Source organism: Colossoma macropomum, unplaced genomic scaffold (genome assembly GCF_904425465.1).
Source record: "Colossoma macropomum unplaced genomic scaffold, Colossoma_macropomum, whole genome shotgun sequence".
Classification (NCBI taxonomy): Eukaryota; Metazoa; Chordata; class Actinopteri; order Characiformes; family Serrasalmidae; genus Colossoma; species Colossoma macropomum.
Window position 1 is genome coordinate 31,139,507 of NW_023494790.1, and position 19,202 is coordinate 31,158,708.

The following is a 19,202-nucleotide window of genomic DNA, read 5'->3' on the forward strand; positions in this document are numbered from 1 at the left end:
AATTTTCTTTTAATGACTGATTTTATCTGTTTTCCAGCTTGGAGATGACCCTGATTATGGTAAATTGAGTGACATGGTCAAATACCTCGATTTGGAGCTGCACTTTGGCACACAAAGGAGTTCCAGTAAGTTCAGTATTTTTTGTGTGTTATAATAATGTCCTTACATGCCCATCCATGTCACAGCACTGCCATCAGGAGACATTAAACACACCTTCTGTGAAACTGGTTCCATTTTATAACTTATGCCCTTACACTTGAAGTACATATCTCATATGCGTTGTCTATGTTTGTGCTTTTACAGCTCATGATGTAAGCCATCTCTCAGTGGAGTCCTTTCAGTTTCTCCGTTCCCATCATCCTCCCCTCATTCATTGGCACCTCAGCATCTCTCTTTATTCTCATGAGCCTCCATTGCTGGTGCCAGGAGAACTGATCCTTACATAGTAATTAAATGTGTCAGTCTCTCTTCCAGAGCCCACCTTTCTGCCTGAGAGCTTTAAAAAGAAAGACGTGGTCGAGATTCTTTCTCATAAAAAGGCCTACAACGCTTGTGAGTATGAACTGGGGTTACTTTGCAGAGGAATCATCCGGGTTGTGCCCTAGAATGAGTCAGAAAATCAATAGAAAATACCTGTGGGTTTGTTTTGCTGTGAACGTGTTGTGTAAGTCAGTAATGTGTGAGAAAGAGAGAGGTACTCTTCGAAGCGCTGAGTCACAGAAGTACACATTGCTCTTGGCAAGAGAAGCCAATTAGTAGTATATTCCTTGTGTTGACCACAATTTTAAATCCTTTTCTCTTTTTTTGACAAACTGGCTCCATTTATTCTTTCTCACATTTTAAAGCAACCGTTTGGCAACAGTCTAATTTACTCATTTTTTCCATTACCCCAAATTTAGTTGATCAGTTTAGTTGATCTTTAGTTTTGTATTAAAGATATGAGGCCAAGGTAGCTAAAAAGCAGGGCCGGCTCTAGTCTTTGGGGGACCAAAGCAGGATTTTTGAGGACCTCCCATCTTGCTAGCTGATGTACCGTAAAATTAGAGGCTGTCTGATAACAATGATTGCAACAAACTGTCTAAATTCCATACATTTATAACTGGCTAATGTGTCTATTTCTGATGATTGGTTGCTTGCTTAGGATTCTAATAGTTAGTTTAAATTGCAAATGACCATTCCCGAACCTCACAATGCAGTGTTTCTTGCTTACCCAGCTAGCTTTAAGTCAGAAAGCATAAGTTGTATCTGCTTTATTGGACAGACCCCAGATCGACTACTTCTCAACTACTCATAAAGCACCGATTAGCACTGTGCATATTGCGAGCGCCTGAATCAACACACACTTTCCTTAAATTACATCAGGTTGTTAAATAATCTCAAATAGACTTACTGATGTTGTTTGGCATTGCATGATAAGTTGTTATACATAAAATCAACAAAAGTACGTCCTGACAAGGCTTCAGGATGGCTACTACTGTATTAGCTACGCAATGTACTTTTTCCTGTTCTTATGGATAACAGTATATCATACAGTGACAGAAACCTCATAAGCAAAAATATTTGAGATTATTAACACCTTGACACAGTGTGAGGCAAGTATGTGATAATTTAGGCATGTACTTTGCTCAACACTAATGAGTGAGTATTGTCAGCTCCAGAAATATTTAGATGTTGAAGTTATTGTTATTTTAGTTTTCTCCCACAGCATATTGGAGTCGAAATAAAATAATGAGCATGAGCTTTAGGTGTAGACTTTCAAAATATAGACTCAATTTCAGGCTATTTATATCTAAATGATCTGAAAACCATTTTCTTACATACCCCCCTCCCCATTTTTAGTGGCTGAAAAGTAATTGGACAGACACAATCACAAATTAAATTTGGCATTGTTAACACGCAAATCCTATGCAGTTAATGACTGCCTGAAGTCTTGCACCTATAGACATCACCAGTCACTGGGTGTCTAATGCTCTGCCAGGCCTTTGCTGCAGCTGTCCAGTGAGTGAAATGCATACTCAGTTAAACTGAGGTTGGGCGATTGACCTGGCCATTGGAGAACATTCTACTTCTTTGCCTTGAAAAGGGTTGGGTTTCTTTCGCAATATGCTACACGTCACCTTTACTGTAAAGCACTGTCCAAAGACTAAAGTATTTGGCTGAATCTGAGTAGATAATTTAACCCTATACACTTTAGAATTCATTGTGCTGCTTTTGTCAGCAGTCACACCATCAATAAGTACAAGGAAACCAGTTTTATGGGCACCATATATGCCCACACCATAACACTACCTCCACCTTGCTAGACTGATGAGGTGGTATGCTTTGGATCCTTTCTCTATATTGTGATCTTTCCATCATTCTGATAAAGGTTGATTTTTTGTCTCATGTTTCCATAAGATGTTCCAGAACTGTACAGGCTTTTTAGATGTTTTTTGGCAAACTCTAATCTGTTCTTCCTGTTTTTGTGGCTTACATCCTATAGTAAAGCATCTGTATTGACTCTGGTGAAGTGTTCTCTTGATTGATGACTTTGACAGAGATACACCTACCTCCTAGAGTGTGTTCTTGATCTGGCCAACTGTTGCAACAGGATTTTTCTTCTCCAGGGGAAGAATTCTTCTGTCATTCACCACAGTTGTTTTCTGTGGTTTTCCAAGTCTTTTAGTGTTTCTGCTCTCACCAATGCATTCTTTCTTTTTAAGAATGCTACAAAATAGTTGATTCGGCCACACCTAATGCATTTGCTGTCTTTCTAAAGGGTTTGTTTTGGTTTTCAGCCTAATGATGGCTTGTTTCAGTGGCAAGGACAAATCTTTGGACTTTATATAAAAAGATCACAGCATTAGAAAGAGAAATAAAACTTAATTAAAAGTATAAAATAATAATAAGAGAATAACACACATTTGGCAGTAGAACAGCCGGACAACCAATTGTACGATTACTTTTGAGCCATTAAAATGGGGGATGTGTGTTTGGATGTAAATACCCTCAAATTAAAACTTAAAGTCTGCAATTTAAGCTCATTATTTATTTTTAACTCCAATATGCTGTGGAGCTAAAATGAACCTGACTATATAAGCTTCCATTGCTCTGTTACCTATTTTAGCTTTATAGTTACAGTACAAAACTGCAGAAGCCAGTCTGGACATGTCTACATCAGCCCTAGTCTAAAAACTATCAAGTTTCAAAATAACAAAGAAGAGGAAAACCACTCTCTCCTCATGTGAAAAGTTTTGGAGTTTTTTGCAACAGCAGTGCTGGGTAAGCCGATGTAAGGGTGTTCACTCTGTCCGACTGCTCTCCCCAGCTATCCTCATAGCCCACCTGAAGCTGTCCCCAGCAGAGTTGCGGCAGGCCCTCATGACCATGACCACGGAGCGTCTGGAGCCATCACACATCAAACAACTGCTGCTTTATGCCCCTGATGATGAGGAGGTCAAACAGTTCCAACAGTATGACCAGGACCCTTCCAAGCTCAGTGAACCTGACCAGTTTGTCCTACAGGTGCGGCAGACAGGACAGTCTTCACCACGGCAGCTGTTTCTGAAAGATGAGAACTTCAATGAAATTTAAAATGCTTATAGTTGGTTATGGCCATTTACCTTTTCATATGTGTGTTCCAGATGTTGTTAGTGCCTGAGTATAAAACCAGATTACGGAGCCTACTTTTTAAGACCACCCTGCAGGAGAAGACTGAAGAAATGCGAGCTGGCTATGAATGCATCTACAAGGCTTCCTTAGAGCTGAAAAATAGCAAGAAACTGGCAAAGATCCTGGAGGTAAAGCACTTTTACAGGTCGAAACTGCAAAACATTGCTAAAACATGACCAGACACCAGCTAGAAATGTTTCCATCATTGTTTTGTTTTGCTTCAGTTTGTTCTAGCAATGGGAAATTACCTCAATAATGGCCAGCCCAAGACAAACAAAACTACAGGCTTTAAAATCAACTTTCTTACTGAGGTACAGTAGCTCTCAATATAAACCATGCTTTGTTGTGGCAGTATATTTTATAATTACGATTGTGAAATGCCTGGACTTTTGAATATTAATCATCGTCTTTCCACAGCTCAGTACAACAAAAACAGTTGATGGGAAGTCAACTTTCCTCCATATTTTAGCCAAATCATTATGCCAACACTTTCCTGAACTTCTGAGCTTTGCAGCAGACCTTATAACAGTGCCACTTGCTGCCAAAGGTAAATATGCTACTAATATATTAGTCATACCATGCATTATCTTCTACATGGATATTACCACTGGTGTTTCAGAATCTCTTTGAATGACAATATATAGATAGTTCTAAGTTTTATGTGTTCACTGAATTTAAATAACCCAATGACATGGTATGGTCATATTCAGCTTAGTTGTTTTCCTCTGAACACAGTCAATCAAAGAACCATTACAGCGGATCTCAGTGATCTCCATTCCACCATCCAGGAGATCAGGACTGCCTGTCTGAAGATTCCAGCCACAGCAGAGGATCGTTTCGCAGCAGTTATGAGTGTATCCTTTGTTACTGCACGTTCATTTACATTTTAAGACTAAATAGATATACTTAGAACTTTACTTTTTAACTGTTATGCAGCAGCTAAGGAGATTAATGTAACTAGCAAGTATTGGAAGCATATACAAAAGAATGGATAAAATTAAGGCTTCAAGATGGGTTCTACTTCTACTGTTAGCTGTCTTAGCCAGAAACCACGTAAGCAAAGTGAAAATAATTTAACACATCCTCTACAGAGAACACACTTAAATATGACAGATTATAACAAATAACAAATTCTGCACAGTTTCTATTTATCTGCTGTGATTAATATATCGGAAAAAATAAAACCATAACTTCACCCCAGGCGACAAATTATTTTTACTTTTTTGTTCCAATATGTTAAATTCAGCAAATAAACAGAGGATGTGTTAACTAAAATCAACAAAATTTCATGTGACCGTGGGTGCCCAAAATTTTGCATATGACTGTATGAATAAAATAAAAATCTTGACATATATCTTTTTAACAAACATTTAAACCTTTGAACTGATACAGTCAAACATGATAGGGCATCCAAAGTGTGTTGAAAATATCAAAATGCATCAATGATTTTCAGATCTGCAGAGGAGTGAACAAAATAACTGAAACACTGTTAAATATGAAAAAGGAGTTTAACTTTTCACAGGCCGTACATTGTTTTATGTTAAATTCAGCAAATAAACAGAGGATTTGTTAACTTATTTACAATTAAAAAAAAATCAACAAGCATAATTTGACCAGGGGTGTCCAAACTTTTGCATATGAATGTATAATGACTCAGTTTTATGCAGAAAAATATGTTTATTGATCTCTTGACCTTTGCATCAGAGCTTCCTGGAAAACTCTCATCCAGCTGTGCAGTCTCTGGACTCTCTGCAGCAGAGAGCCATGGACGAGTTTGGCAAGGTAGCCTTGTACTTTGGAGAGGACAGCAAGGCCACCACCACTGAAGCCTTCTTTGGCATCTTTGCAGAGTTCATCTCTAAGTTTGAGGTAAGGCTATGCATGGTTTTTGTACAAATAAAGGAGAAACAGTGACATCTCTACAAGTGTTCCTACAAGAAATAACATTATACCGCATAGGGCTGCACAGGTTATTGTTTGTTAATCGTTATCTCTGTATTATTACAATAAGTTCTCAGAATCTTTTGCAATATCTTTAATAAATCTTGATGCTGTGAGAATCCTGAACAACCTCAAACCTTCCAAATTAGGTTTTCTGTGGGTGTTCTGATGATCCAGCAAACACATTATAAGACATGTCGCAGTCACAGTATGTAGTAGCGTATTGTAATCGAAACAAAACTTTGTATCTTCATTTTGTCATTTTTTCCAGGATTTGAAAACGCCAGCTGCATTGTGTCAAAATTTCATGATGAATGGAGCAATAGAAATCATGCCTTGGAATCCAGTCTTGTTACATTAACATTTATTTCGGAGATAAGAGGTTATTGTCCAACAGCGACGATACGTGATTTAAAAGTTTGGAATTACTGTTTATAAAATGGTTTTCAACTATATAAAACCAGTTAGGTTTCAGACAGGTGTATGAAGTGGTGATATGATAATCCTGTGCAACTGCACAATTTTCAAATAATTAATAAGAAGCTTCAAGTAAAAATTTAGATATTTTAAATGTGTCCAGAATGATGAATGGAGCTGTGGAAGATTCTAAAATAAAGTAAGATTGTATACGTTATAAAATCCGTATCCAGATCAAATCTTACTTGACAAAAAATTACTCCTTGTGGACTTTCCTCTTCAGCTCATTCCACAGGTTTTCCACGTCAGATAACTGAAATGGCCATGGCAAAAACTTGAATTCTGTGGTCAATGAACCGTTTTTGTGTTGATTTTGAGGTGTACTTTGGATAATTATCTTGCTGGAAGATCCAGCCCAGTTTAAGCTTCCAGGCTGAGGTAGTCAGGTCTATGATTTAATATCTGCAGGTACTTGATGGAGTCTGTGATACAATGTTTCTGAATAAACTGTTCAGGGTTTTTGGAAGGAAACACAGCCCCACAACATCACAGACCCACCACCATACTTTACAGTGGGGATGAGGTACTTTTCTGCATGGCTATCTTTGCATCTATGCCAAATCCACTTCTGGTGTTTGTTGCCAGAAACCTCTGTTTTGGTGTCATGTGACCAAAGAACATGGTGCCACTGAAAGTTCCAGTCCCAATTGGCAAACTGTGGGTGCTTAAGTTTGTTGGTTATCTTCTGGTAACCACTCCAAACAACTTGTGGCGTCTGAGTGTAGTTTGGGAGATGTTCTGACCTCAAGACCCAACTGATATTTGCAATTCCCCATCTGTGATCCCTGGAGATTCTTTGGCCACTCACACTATCCTCCTCACTGTGTGTAGGGTCAGTATAGACGTACATTCTCTTCCTGGCAGATATTTAACATCTCCACTTGCTTTAAACTTCTTAATTATTGCCCTGATAGTGGAATTGGGCGTTTTCTTGTAGCCATTTCCTGATTTGTACAGCTTAACAACATCTTGTCACACTTCAGTGCTGTTTTCCCTGGTCTTTCTCATTGTGATGGATGACTAAAAGTGTGTGTGTCACCTCATATTTATACCCCAGTGAAACAGAAAGTCTGACCAAGTGTTCTGATCAGGTGAATTTTAAAACCTAGAATGTGAATGGGAATTATACTTAATTTTTTAAGAATTTCTACGGTTGCCATCAGTTGTGGCACATGTAGATTTGAGAAAAATATTTAATTCCAGATAAGATTTTTTTTTTGTATTGAATTAAACATCTAAAATACCTTTTAAGGAATTATTATATATAGAACAACAAAAGTGATTCCAAACTTTTAAACAGTGATGTAATTGTGATATTTTGTCCATATCATGCAGCCCTAATTCAGCAGAATAAGCTAACGACACCATTTCCAAGTAGAATGACCGCTTGGAGTGATGGACATTAATTTCAATGAACTGTTTTGCAGAGAGCACTAAATGAGACCCAGGCTACAGAAAACCCGAAAAGCCCTCGCATCGCCTCACCCTTAGCCTGGTGAGAACATGCCTTATAAATGCTGCTCTCCAGAATCAAGAGCGTCTACGTGCCAAGACCTCTACAGGACAACAATGGAAGCAAAGAACTTCTTAGTTTAAGTTTATGACCTAGATATATTAAAAGTTTACCTTGGACATAAAGAATATATATATTTTATACAACTCTATAGAGCCGTTTAATCAAAATGTCAAGTATATGAAAATAGCTACTATAAATAATTCTGAATGATAAATATATTTGTTTTCAGATTTCCAGCAGCAAAAGAGAATGTAACGAGAATGTGAGCACTTTAGGCTGATAGTATTGTGGTCGGCTGTTCTGTATAATTTATTTTAATGACCAAAAAATGTACTAGTCTCATGTGGGCAGACCACAACAGTGGATGGGCGTCAATCATCGGCTGATGTCTGATGTACTTTATCTACACTTTAGAAAGAGATGTTTTATTTCTGCTCAGCATTGGTGTTGTCACAGTTGTTTTCCAAGACCAGAGTACACTCTTTTTGTGTGTGACTGCCACACTAGTGTTGGCAACGTGTGTGTGGTTCAGCTGATCCATGGTAAAGCTGTGCATGAGAAGCTGCAGTACATTTTATGAAATTGATTGTCATCTCTGATTTCTCTTGCTGTGACAATTCAAAGTTGAATGAAAACGCATAGGTACAAATGTAGTCTCTATGAAATGGCACTGTGTTTACATCCTGTCTGTTTCATGTTTACATGGTAAAATTATTATGCAGCTTGGCTGACTAAAGGTCAACTTTCCATTTGAAATATTGTTTTAGATAGCATTATTAAAGTTCCTTCGGCCTGATGTTTTGTGCTCACAACGGTTTATCTGTAGCCTACTTATTAAATGCGAATGCATGATTTTACTTATTGCCTATCCTTGTGTCAAAAACAACCATTTTTTTTGTCGGTCCACCCTTTTGCAAGCCAGTGACAGTATTCTAAGAGATAAAAATTTCAAATTGCATGTAGCACTGTGTTTATTTCCATTAGCAGATTAGTAATGTTATGATTCTTAATGTAGGCCTACATCCATTTGTTTTCTTTCATCATTAATATTAATTTAGCTGTGTTGAAAAAATGATTTGTGTGAGTAGCAGAGTATTTCTTCCGGTGCAGTTCTATTTCGGCTTTGATTTCTATGGGCCATATATTGCTGCATTTTATTCAATTGTTTAATTTATATTGCCTGAATAAACTAACCTACTGACAATCAGAAGTCAATGTCTGATTCATTTGTGTACTTGTTAACTTGGGAGTGACCTGCACTACACTTAACAGCATTTATATCTAGAGGAGCTCACTGTTACAGTAATAGGTCAGTGAATAGCCATACAGGCTATGGACAGCTTAGTTAAGGTTAATGCAATCATAACAATTAATGTATGAACATTAATGTAGGAATCAAGATTTATGCATGGGAAGACTAAGGTATTGGCTGGTATCAGGACATTAACCTTCAAATTTGTCGGTATCCGACTAAAAGACAGCAAGGGTCTTGTCCATCTCTAACTGAGATGAACGTTCTGACAAAATTTCTGTCTTGTTCCATCTCACAAGGTAATCAGCTAGTAAGCTAACAACGAGCTGAACACAGGGCTTGCAACAACCTTTGGCTTCGCTAGGAAACGTGAATACATACACTATTTTGTATTAGGTATTAGGACAGTATTAGGATACCTACACATTATACCCACAGGAGCTTTCATAACATCCCATTCTAAATCCATAGGCATTAATGTGGAGTTTAGGCTACATCCCTATTCATTCAAGTGAACTGCTACAGACATTAGTTCATTATGAGCCAGCTTTACGTGACAGTAGCAAACTGCAATTTGTTCCAAAGAAAACTGTTATTCACAGGCTTTTGTGGAAACAGTTAATCCTAGCAGGTGCAGGGACAGCTGCTTAGTAACCCATAAGTGGTTCATTTCAGGTTAGCTTGCTATCGTTATGCTCATTACTGTGAAATATGTCGTTAGTGAAAGATGGTGGTCTAGCTCTCCTGATGAATGTGCTTTCATCTATTGGAGTTCCCACTGGGTGTCGTTCTTAACCCTTTAAACTCTGCAGGCTTATTATTCAGTTATTCATTTTAAGACATCAGTCGGTGACTACTATTATGAATTTGGTAACCAACTACTATGAAACTGAAAAAATAGACAATGCAAGTTATGCAGTTCTGAGAGTGAGGAGTTTCTCCTTACAGTCGTCATCTGAAGTACACTGATAATGAAAGATTTAGGCTAGGTGGCATGGAATAAGGTTCTGAGTAAGAGATAAAATTGTCAACAGTTTATTCACTGAAGCTTTATTTATCACAGGCCACAAGCAAACACATCTGAGCGACACTACATGGCCAAAAGACACGGACATACAGTCAAGCATACTGCCAGTAGAATGAGTTGTACTAAAGAGCTTAGTGACTTTCAACGTGGCACTGTCACTGGATGCCACCGTTCCAATAAGCCAGTTCATCAAACTTCTGCCCCTTTAGAGCTGCCCTGGTCAACTGTAAATTCTATTATTGTGAAGTGTTACAGTCTAAAAGCAACAGCAGCTCAGCCACAAAGCTGTAGGCAACACAAACTCTTAAAAATCATCTGCCCTCAGTTGCAGATGGGAGCAACATCAGCACAAAAACTGTTAGCCGGGAACTTCATGGCTTGAGTTTACATGGCCGAGCAGCTGCGTACAACCCTAAGATCACCATGCACAATGTCAAATGTCGCATGGAGTGGTGTAAAGCACGGTGCCATTGGACTCTGGAGCAGTGGAAACGTGTTTTCTGATATTATGTATGTAGACCAGTGTAAAAGCTGAAAGGACGCTGGCTGATGTTATGGCTTTATCTTTAATCTGTTATGGCTTTATCTTTAATCTAAGTTCTTTATTGAGGGACTTCAGGATACAGACGGTTTCTTACTGGCTATGGGGCCTCAATCCCCCTCAATCAGTTTAAAGGTTTAAATGTTTGTTTTAAACTGTGGGAAGATTTTTATTGTATTCATGCAGTCATATGCATGAGTTCAGACAAATGGCATTCTGTTGATTTACATTGAAAGTACATTTACACATCTTCCACAGAGAACACACGTTTTAATGCACAATTACTGTATATTTGCTGAATTTTACATATTGGAACAATATGTAAATTGCTGACGTATTGTCGGCTCTACTGGTGGAGTACAAAAACAATGAATGCCATTAGAATCCATTAAGAACTGAGTAAAAGGAGTTAGGACTCAAAGTGTCAGTAAAGCAGATAATTAAAAACCATGAGGAGAGTTGTCACTGTGCTTTTATTAATTCATCTTAAAAGCAGTTATACCAAGCATTTTATTTTTCTAAATAAGTTCAGAAGTTTTGTTGTTGTACAGTTTCTGAACTTTAAATGCACCTTAAACATTTAGAGTGTCAGTTCATTTTCCAAAAAGGTAAGGCAGCAAGGTAAAGGCAAGGCCAGTGAATATACAAGCTGTAAAGATTGTCTTTAGTGTCATCATTTTAAGGGTGGCACAAGTGGCACATATTTTTGTGTCACTTGGTACCATTCAATAGTTTTCTTCTGGGAACACAGTAAAATATCCAGTAAAGCACAGAAAATGTTGCTGAACATTTGACCAACAAGTTACACATTGTCCGGTTCTTTGTCAGTTTGTTGTTTGTCAGTGTAACTATTTGATAAACAATAGGACATTGGCTTTTAAACAATTCAGGATTTCTTACACAGAAGGCTGTATTACACATACAAATGAATGTTGTGAAATAAATTATCATCAAGGACTGACCGTGTTAATGCCCCAGCACAAGGAAAAACAATGAGCAGTTGAAGGCAGAATACTAACTCTGTGGCATGTGTACACTTCATACTATAGGTAATGTATTGCATGTATTTCTACTAATCACAATAGGCATTATAAGTCTTGTTTCATAGGAAACAATTTAAATATTTATTTAAGCCCTAGGGAATGTGTGGATGGAAACAGATATAAATGTGATGTAGGACAGTTTACATAGACAAAATTAGGAGTATATTAGCTGACTGGAAACCAGCAGTCACAGGCTACACTTAAAGCCACAGTATATGGTTTCTACTTTGCACTTTTCTTTTTTTTAACTAAGGCCACGTAAGACCCACCATGTACCTCAATCCAGTAACTTTTTCACCTAAAACACAAAATTCACCTAATCACATAATTTACCATTTCCTTTCATTGAATTACACTTGGAAAAGACAGAGCATTAAACATTACAGACATGTCACGATTCCATACCACTGTTCCTTCTGTGCCACGTTCAGATATTTTGGAAAACGAGCCAAGCTGATGAGCACTTTGGTAAGTTGGTGAGAACAGCAGCGTTTCAGATACGTTTTGGGTTTCCTTACAGGATGGTGCTCTCCGAGTCCAGGTCAGCATCCTTTAGCTGGGTGACCGGCTGGTGCTCTGTGGCAAGGTCTCGACCCAGCCCTTTGAATGGCATCCCCGCATCTGCACAAATGTTATATGTTAGTGTCTGCCTAGGCTTTAGTTAATGCTGCAGTGCTAGAAACAGAACAAAAAAGATGACATTAGCAGACTTGACAGACTTGCTTAGGCTAGAAAAAAAATGTGTCACCAAAACATTGGTGATGTATAATGATCCACAAGGAAGGGTCAAAATTCAGAAAAACAGTACCATGCAAGAGTCAGACCACCCTTTCATTTATTTAAAATTCCAGCCAAAATAGACTTTGCAAGTTATTAATTTTCCAGTGTCAGAAAAAAGCAGGAGGCATATTTAACAGAAAGTCACACAAAGCTTACAACACTTTGTACAATATGTTCGCCACTTTAAATCTTTCATCCTTCCCATATTAAAACCAACAAGTTACAAAAATGGGACCAGCAACAGTGCAAGATCTGGTAGACCACCAAAACTGTCACCATCAGATATACAGTTCTTAAAGCTTTCATCTTTGGGAGAGAGGAGAAAAATCAAGCTCCATTCTTGCTTCAGAATGCAAAAAAAAAATTCACAGGTGTTTCTGCGGGAAGACAACTCAACACTACGAGTCTGAAAAGATGTGTAGCTGTCAAGAGGCCATCACTGATAAAATTTAGCCATCAGCCAAAAGCAAAGGGTGGACACACAAAATACAGGAAAACTACATTTAGTTATTGAGACATATTTGAAATTTTCTGTTAAATATTTTTCTCCTTTTTTACCTCAGACACTGAAAAATGGATAAACTTGCATTTTATGGCCATTCTGATTGGAAATTACAAAAATGAAAGGGTGGACTCTCACTTTTGCATAGAACTGTAATTTTTTGCAATATATTGTCTGGGGAACTATATAAATAAATAGTATACGTTAAGTATATAAAAGCATTTCTTAGGTAAATTTCTGCAAAAGTAACCTAGGAACAATTATAAGGATAATGGACAATGTTAACAGAAACGACTTAAATCCTTAAAGTTAGCAGTTCACAACACATTTCCACTGACCCATTTGACAGTCCTGACCTTTGCTGTAAAATATCAGTCTAACTTTGTTAAATATCTCCCAGGTGGTGAGAGAATGTTTGCTAAAACAGGAAGCATGGAGTTTACAAATTATTTATACTGTACAGTCACAGGATAAGACAAGGAGTCTCAAAAAACTCAACTTTAAGCAGAACCAAAACCATCCTCTCAGTTTGCATAATGCGAAGTATTTGGAAAAAAAGCTAACTTGCAAAACCTTAAACCAACTCTGAATTGACAGACTTTGCAATAGAAGGTGTCTCACCCATCATTTTGTAAGCAGTGCTGCAGATGCCATTGGTGTCAGTCCCTGCGCTATGAGGCTGTGGTGGAGGGGGGACAGTGGGTCTGTTGCGTGGTTTGGGCACAGGCCGAGGCCGTGGCAGAGAGCCAGACTGAAATTGGGAAGGAGCATTGGTACTGGTGTTGTCAGGTGATATGACCATTGGTGGAGGTGTATGTGGGGGAGTAGGAGTGCTGGGTGGTGAGGGATCTTCTGTTGGCTCTCCTGCTGTCTGCCCAAGAGCTTTGGGCTGGAGAGGTGGTGTAACCTGGGTAGGGGGCTCTGGGGGCGGATGATTGGGTGCCTGGATGGGAGGCTGGTTGCTTGAGTGGCGCCGAGGAGTTGTGGTGAGCTGAGCTGCTAACTGAGTAGGGCTCAGACTGGTTGGAGAGGGACTAGAAAGAGGTCTAGGAGATGGAGAAAGGGACTGAGGGGTCCCAGACAAGGGATATGGAGCTGACTGACCGCTCAGCTGGCCTGAAGGTGGGTTGGTTGGTTTAGGTGGAGCAGGAGCTGGCTTCTTTGTGCCTATTACAAGCAAATTTGGAAAGATTTCATTGTAACAATGTTGGTTCTTCAGCATTCATTAAAACAATACTCCAGTGTTTTTCGACATGATCATCTGCCACACCAGTAGGGCTAAACGATTTGGGCAAAACATCCAATTACGATTTCTATGACCAGTATTGCCATTGAGGTATTCCTTGTTTTTTCTTTTTTGCCAAGAAGACCAGTAAGTAAATTTTTATAAAATATAATATACAAATGATTAATGATTAATTGTTGAGCCCTACACACGAGTAGCACTGATTATCACAATCATTCTAAAATGTTTCCCTGTGCTTAGAAAATAAAAAAAAAAAAAAAATCTGTTAACTTGAAACGCACTTATAATAGAAGACACTGGCAGTTGTCAAATTCCGTCAGTAAATGTTTATGCAAAACATAATAAGCTATAAATATTTATTCATGAATAGCCATGAATTTGAAGTTTCTTAGTGGTTTTCTACAGAGAAATAAGCTTAAATTTTTGTCTGCAGTAACAGACTGTACACTACAGATGTAGCAGAATGAGAATAGATTTAAAAACACTGCAAGATTCCATTAATAGAGTTTTTTTTTGTTGTTTTTTTTTTTTCACCTCTCCGTGCTGTGTGAGGACTGGGCCCTGATGATCCTGCCACCGGGGGCACCACGCTCAGCTGTGCTGAACCTCCACTACCATTTCTCTGAGCTGGAGGTGTGGATGCTGAGTCACGTGACTTGGAGCTGTCAAAAAAAAAATCTATTGTTGCAAAACACCTATTTAATAAAATTATTACATGCAGTGATAATAAAATGAGCAACTTCTTGCTGTGAATAGCATGTGGATAATTAAGATAACTATCACAGAGCGTAGTAAGTAGTACTGTACTTTGATAAAACATTACATAACATGTTCTACTATATTGTGTCTAAGAACATAAAAAATAAAAACCATTATCAACAGGAACTTAACTGTTTTTCCCTAGTATTATTAAATTAGCCTTGAAATCTTCTAAGCTTGCAAGACTGAGTCGTGCAGAATTTTTCTTTTTAGTTGAAGAGGCGTTCAGAGGTCCACATGAAACTTGTTCACTCACAATAGGCACTGCTGTACTAAGTCTCTAGCAAAAGATGTAGGCTGAATTGCAATCTTCCCCCATTTCTGTTCATTTACCAGAGAACAGAATGTACAGTCCATATAAAAAAAAAAAGAAAAGAAAAAGACTAGCTTCTCGTACTCCACACAGCAATGATTCATTTGCGTGCTGCAGAACCTACAAAGCAGCACTATACCCAGCTCTTACCTGAGTTCCTCAGTGTGTTGGGCTAGAAGCTGCTGTGCTGCTGCTAAGGCAGCCATCCCCAGCGCCAAGCTAGGCTGACAAGCTTCCGTGCCCAGGCCCGCCGATGTAGGCTGCTGCAGCAGGAGCTCAGCAACAGGCTGGCCTCCTGCAGAACCTGCAGCCTCCACCGGGGGCAGAGGGGGCTGAAAGGCAGGCGAAGCGTGTTGCTTTCTATTTAGCGTACTGCCTCTACGTAGATTGTGGTCCATTAATTTGTTAGAGGAGCTAAAGAGAGAAGAGACAGTGAAGACACCACCAGTGCTAAGATGTAAGAGACCGCCACCAGCAAGGTAGAGAAAAGAATTTTCTACACCATCTGCACTCAAGAGATCCCTCAACAGCCCAGTTACAACAGCAATGTACAAACGACCAGAAGAGCTATTATTCAAATAATTCCCAAGAAATTAAAAAGGCAGTAACGTGTGTGTCAGCAGTATATTTAGTCTGTTATTAGTTTTGATTAATGGAGTTAGAATTATGCTATACTCTTATGAAGCATGAAAAACTGATTTGGATTATTAATTTGCGTTCTGGTGGAATCACATTTAACATCAGGAAGTGTACCTGTCTCGTTTAGGCATATCACCATCTGGTCCCACCATACTGTTAGGCCTCTTCCTTTCTGTTGTGCCCGAGTCATGGTCAGGTACAGTCAGGTGGTTGACATGGTTTATCATTGGTGCTGGCATTGAAAATGCACCAGACACATTGAACTCCACATCTGAATAGAGATAAAACAGATATACACCTTATTCTTTGCGCACACACACACACACACACACACACACACTCACACTCACACTCACACTGAAAAATACTATTCTGGGACTTTTTTTAGCAAAGAAGGATTCTACGTTATTGTTCATACCTTCAGGGAAAAACCAGTCTGCATGTTGAATGATGGGTTCAATGATAGTAACCACATGAACAGAGGTAGCAGCAGCCATCTCTGCTAGGCTCCTGTGGTTAAAGGCACAACACCTTAGACAGTGCCTACAGTGTGTATTACATTCACACTGGCCCTTTTTCATCAAAGTTGGGTAAAGGAGTGCAGATTTGACTGCCTTCAATGATGTTTAAACTACTCTGCGCAAAACTTTCATACCATGTGGAAATTTAAACTCAAAAGATTAATGAGCTTCAGTGCGTGAAAACAAGCGCCAGCCTTCTAATACCCCATTTACATATCATTTACATGAAGCCCACCCTAATTCAGGCATGTCAAACTGGGGACCTTTCGGGCCAAAGCACTGTGGAGATGAATGTTTACCTTCATCTAACACTTGGAATTCAGTTAATGAAGGCCTTGCTAATTAGCTAATGAGCTGAATCAGGTGTGTTTAATGAGGCTAAAGTCTGAACGTGCTAGTCTACAGCGTTTTGGCCCACGAGGACTGGAGCTGGACACGTGTCGTAATTAACGCAGATGTTTCGGTAGGGAGACAGTAAAACAACAGCATTTGGTGGCTTATAAGCCACTGTCTGTGCTCATAGGTGTTTCAAGTTGAGAAGTGAGTGTACTGCACCCTCTACTAACTAAACTTTAGTGTTAATATTGTGACAACTGGAAAGAATATATTGTGAAAAACAAAAAAGTTTTTTTTAAGACAGGAGAGGGAAGTGATTGTGTAGTGTGATTATTTACTTAAAATAACATATTTAAATGCTGTTGTATTGCAGTGTATGAGATGCTTATGCACTTGCTGTGTTTTGTATTTTTTAGGCAGTGTTAGCAGTATAAAACAAAAGCACAGTGTAAAATGTCTTTAAATGCAAAATGGAACAGTTATGGCATTTGTTTATACCAAAGCGCACATAAAAATATTTACTTTTTTACTGTATTGCCATGCGCACCAATGATTATTATTATTGTTATTTTCTATTTTTATTCTTGTTATTGGTATTATAGATGCTAATAGTTATGGTTAGTTAACCTTAGTTAACCACAAAATCAAGCATTGATAAAATGAAGCATTTGTTTAGGTTGTTAAATCATTATGCTTAAATTTACACACACGCCTCCCAGACATGAGTTTTATTTATATTTTTACGCTGAAACTGATGAATAGCAAAACTGTCAGTGAAATTTACAAGCACTCATTTTACGGCCAGATTTGACCGTAAGCAACTTTGATGAAAAAGGGCCACTGAGCTTAAGGTATTAAATAATCATTTCTTACCCCTCTGTTTTGGCCCATAATAGATTTGGTCCTAAGACAATGGCAATGTTGCTGGGGGTCATCTTGTTAATCTCACTTTCTTGAGCAAGCTTAGCGAGGAACTTCACAAGATACCTTTTGACACAATCAGCAGTTTTGGAAAAATGTATCTCAGTGATAACTTTAGACTTCAATACATTAAAATTTTTAAGTAAACTTACCTGAAGTTGGCCTTATTGTTCTTTGGTAATTGATCACAGACCAACCACAAAGCTTGTAACCTTTTGTCTGAGTCAGGTACACTAGACAAGGGACATATATAAATAAAATATGTGGAAAATGAGAAAGAACGACAAAATGACAAACCCACTGCATTTATGTTACTTGCATTTTTTGACACATACTGGGTAAACATTCATTAAATATTGCTTTTATTAAATGCAGATCATTAAATAATATTTTTTACATTATCATGTTTAAATCAAATATTATATCAATTACACCTTTTTAATATATAGTTTTTTTAATATATGAAATGTCTTACTTGGATGCCTGTATCCACTCATCATAAAGCTGATAAGTCATGAGAGGCTCAGGTAGTTCCCTTAGGTAGGACTTCAAAGCCCCTTATTAAAATAATAATAATAATAATAATAATAATATTAAATCACTTTATTGAAATGACATATACATCAGTATTAGAGGTTAAAGATGAGAGCACAGCTTCCATACCAGCAACAGCATGGGGGTCAGAGTAGAACTCTTCTAGCTGAGAGGTGGAGCAGTCCAGTGCTGCCTTCAGCTTCTTCAGTTTAGAGGCTCCGGCAGCTATTCGGAAAAGACCCTGTTAAGTAAGCAAAAGTAAATGAGAGGTAAGCACGGACAGGTTTCAGAAAGCTCATCTAAAATGAAGTGTTGCTGCTGTGTTCAAATTTTCAGTATGTGTGCTTGTTTAAAAACAAACAAACTAACAAAAAAACAACAGAAAAAGTACAGTGTTGTAATACCAGGAGACTGCAGTTGCAGTGAATTATAATACTTAAATAATGTAAGTTTGAATTTCAGTCATGTTAAATTTATTTGCTGTGCAACCACATTTTCTATTGTAAAATAATTAGAAGTGAATCTGTTGGTTTAAAATAAATACTGGACAGAATGCGTCTTCCACACCATCAATGGGAGTTTTTCATGGTTTGCCATACCTCTTCCTTCATGCCAGTCTCGAGTAACATCATCACACAGGCCTCTATGGGAAGTGCTATCTCTCTACCACTGCGCTTCAGGTGCTCGTCCAAGCCTGTTCCAAATGCTGGCTTCTCTGTCCATGAGTCTGATCAAAGATACAGTTAAATACACATGATATTAAGTTAGAAATAATAAAAAACAGAGGCAGGTTTGAGATTTCTCGCTAACTTCAGCCCACTTATTTTTGCAGCTTAGTCCAGCTTAATCTTTTTCTTTTCATATTTGTACTTGGCTAAAATTCAGGAGGTGACTGGTTTTGTAAGCAATATTCTAGCCTGAACCAATGTATGTTTTCCCCCTTTTTTGGTGATGCTCACAGCAGGGTTGATTAACCAGGTGGGTGAGATGTGAGAAGTGTGACTCATAGTCCAATCGCTAGGACATGGAGTGTGTCTGTCTCACATGTACTCATATTCTCACAGGAAAAACAACTCATAATAACAAATTATAGCTCTCGGGGACTGTTACCAAAACAAGAACACAACAACATTTGTGCAAATCAACTTATTGTTTGTTCAGTGTAACAGGAGTGGGTGTAGAATTATTCAGCCAGTTGGCTGC

General features: G+C 38.3%; 2 protein-coding genes across 3 annotated transcripts in view; one reads left to right on the forward strand and one right to left on the reverse strand.

The window, feature by feature from the left end:
• grid2ipb (glutamate receptor, ionotropic, delta 2 (Grid2) interacting protein, b) overlaps nucleotides 1-8,795 on the forward strand; it is a 42,233-nt gene extending 33,438 nt beyond the window's left edge. Inside the window, exons 15-23 of the mRNA XM_036573070.1 lie at nucleotides 38-125; nucleotides 463-552; nucleotides 3,308-3,504; nucleotides 3,624-3,779; nucleotides 3,876-3,962; nucleotides 4,069-4,198; nucleotides 4,387-4,505; nucleotides 5,356-5,520; nucleotides 7,497-8,795. Of these exons, the coding sequence (XP_036428963.1) occupies nucleotides 38-125; nucleotides 463-552; nucleotides 3,308-3,504; nucleotides 3,624-3,779; nucleotides 3,876-3,962; nucleotides 4,069-4,198; nucleotides 4,387-4,505; nucleotides 5,356-5,520; nucleotides 7,497-7,568 (1,104 nt within the window). The 3' untranslated portion in view covers nucleotides 7,569-8,795. The remainder of the gene's footprint in view (nucleotides 1-37; nucleotides 126-462; nucleotides 553-3,307; nucleotides 3,505-3,623; nucleotides 3,780-3,875; nucleotides 3,963-4,068; nucleotides 4,199-4,386; nucleotides 4,506-5,355; nucleotides 5,521-7,496) is intronic.
• Nucleotides 8,796-10,859: 2,064 nt separating this feature from the next.
• Nucleotides 10,860-19,202, reverse strand: part of arhgap17a (Rho GTPase activating protein 17a) — a 28,923-nt gene continuing 20,580 nt past the window's right edge. Inside the window, exons 10-20 of one of the 2 annotated variants that reach the window (XM_036573071.1) lie at nucleotides 18,599-18,726; nucleotides 18,129-18,240; nucleotides 17,941-18,022; nucleotides 17,618-17,698; nucleotides 17,418-17,531; nucleotides 16,106-16,197; nucleotides 15,802-15,958; nucleotides 15,199-15,462; nucleotides 14,511-14,638; nucleotides 13,352-13,897; nucleotides 10,860-12,069 (exon numbers count right to left, since the gene is read on the reverse strand). In XM_036573071.1, the coding sequence (XP_036428964.1) occupies nucleotides 11,963-12,069; nucleotides 13,352-13,897; nucleotides 14,511-14,638; nucleotides 15,199-15,462; nucleotides 15,802-15,958; nucleotides 16,106-16,197; nucleotides 17,418-17,531; nucleotides 17,618-17,698; nucleotides 17,941-18,022; nucleotides 18,129-18,240; nucleotides 18,599-18,726 (1,811 nt within the window). In that variant the 3' untranslated portion in view covers nucleotides 10,860-11,962. The remainder of the gene's footprint in view (nucleotides 12,070-13,351; nucleotides 13,898-14,510; nucleotides 14,639-15,198; nucleotides 15,463-15,801; nucleotides 15,959-16,105; nucleotides 16,198-17,417; nucleotides 17,532-17,617; nucleotides 17,699-17,940; nucleotides 18,023-18,128; nucleotides 18,241-18,598; nucleotides 18,727-19,202) is intronic. The other variant, XM_036573072.1, reaches the window with a different exon arrangement.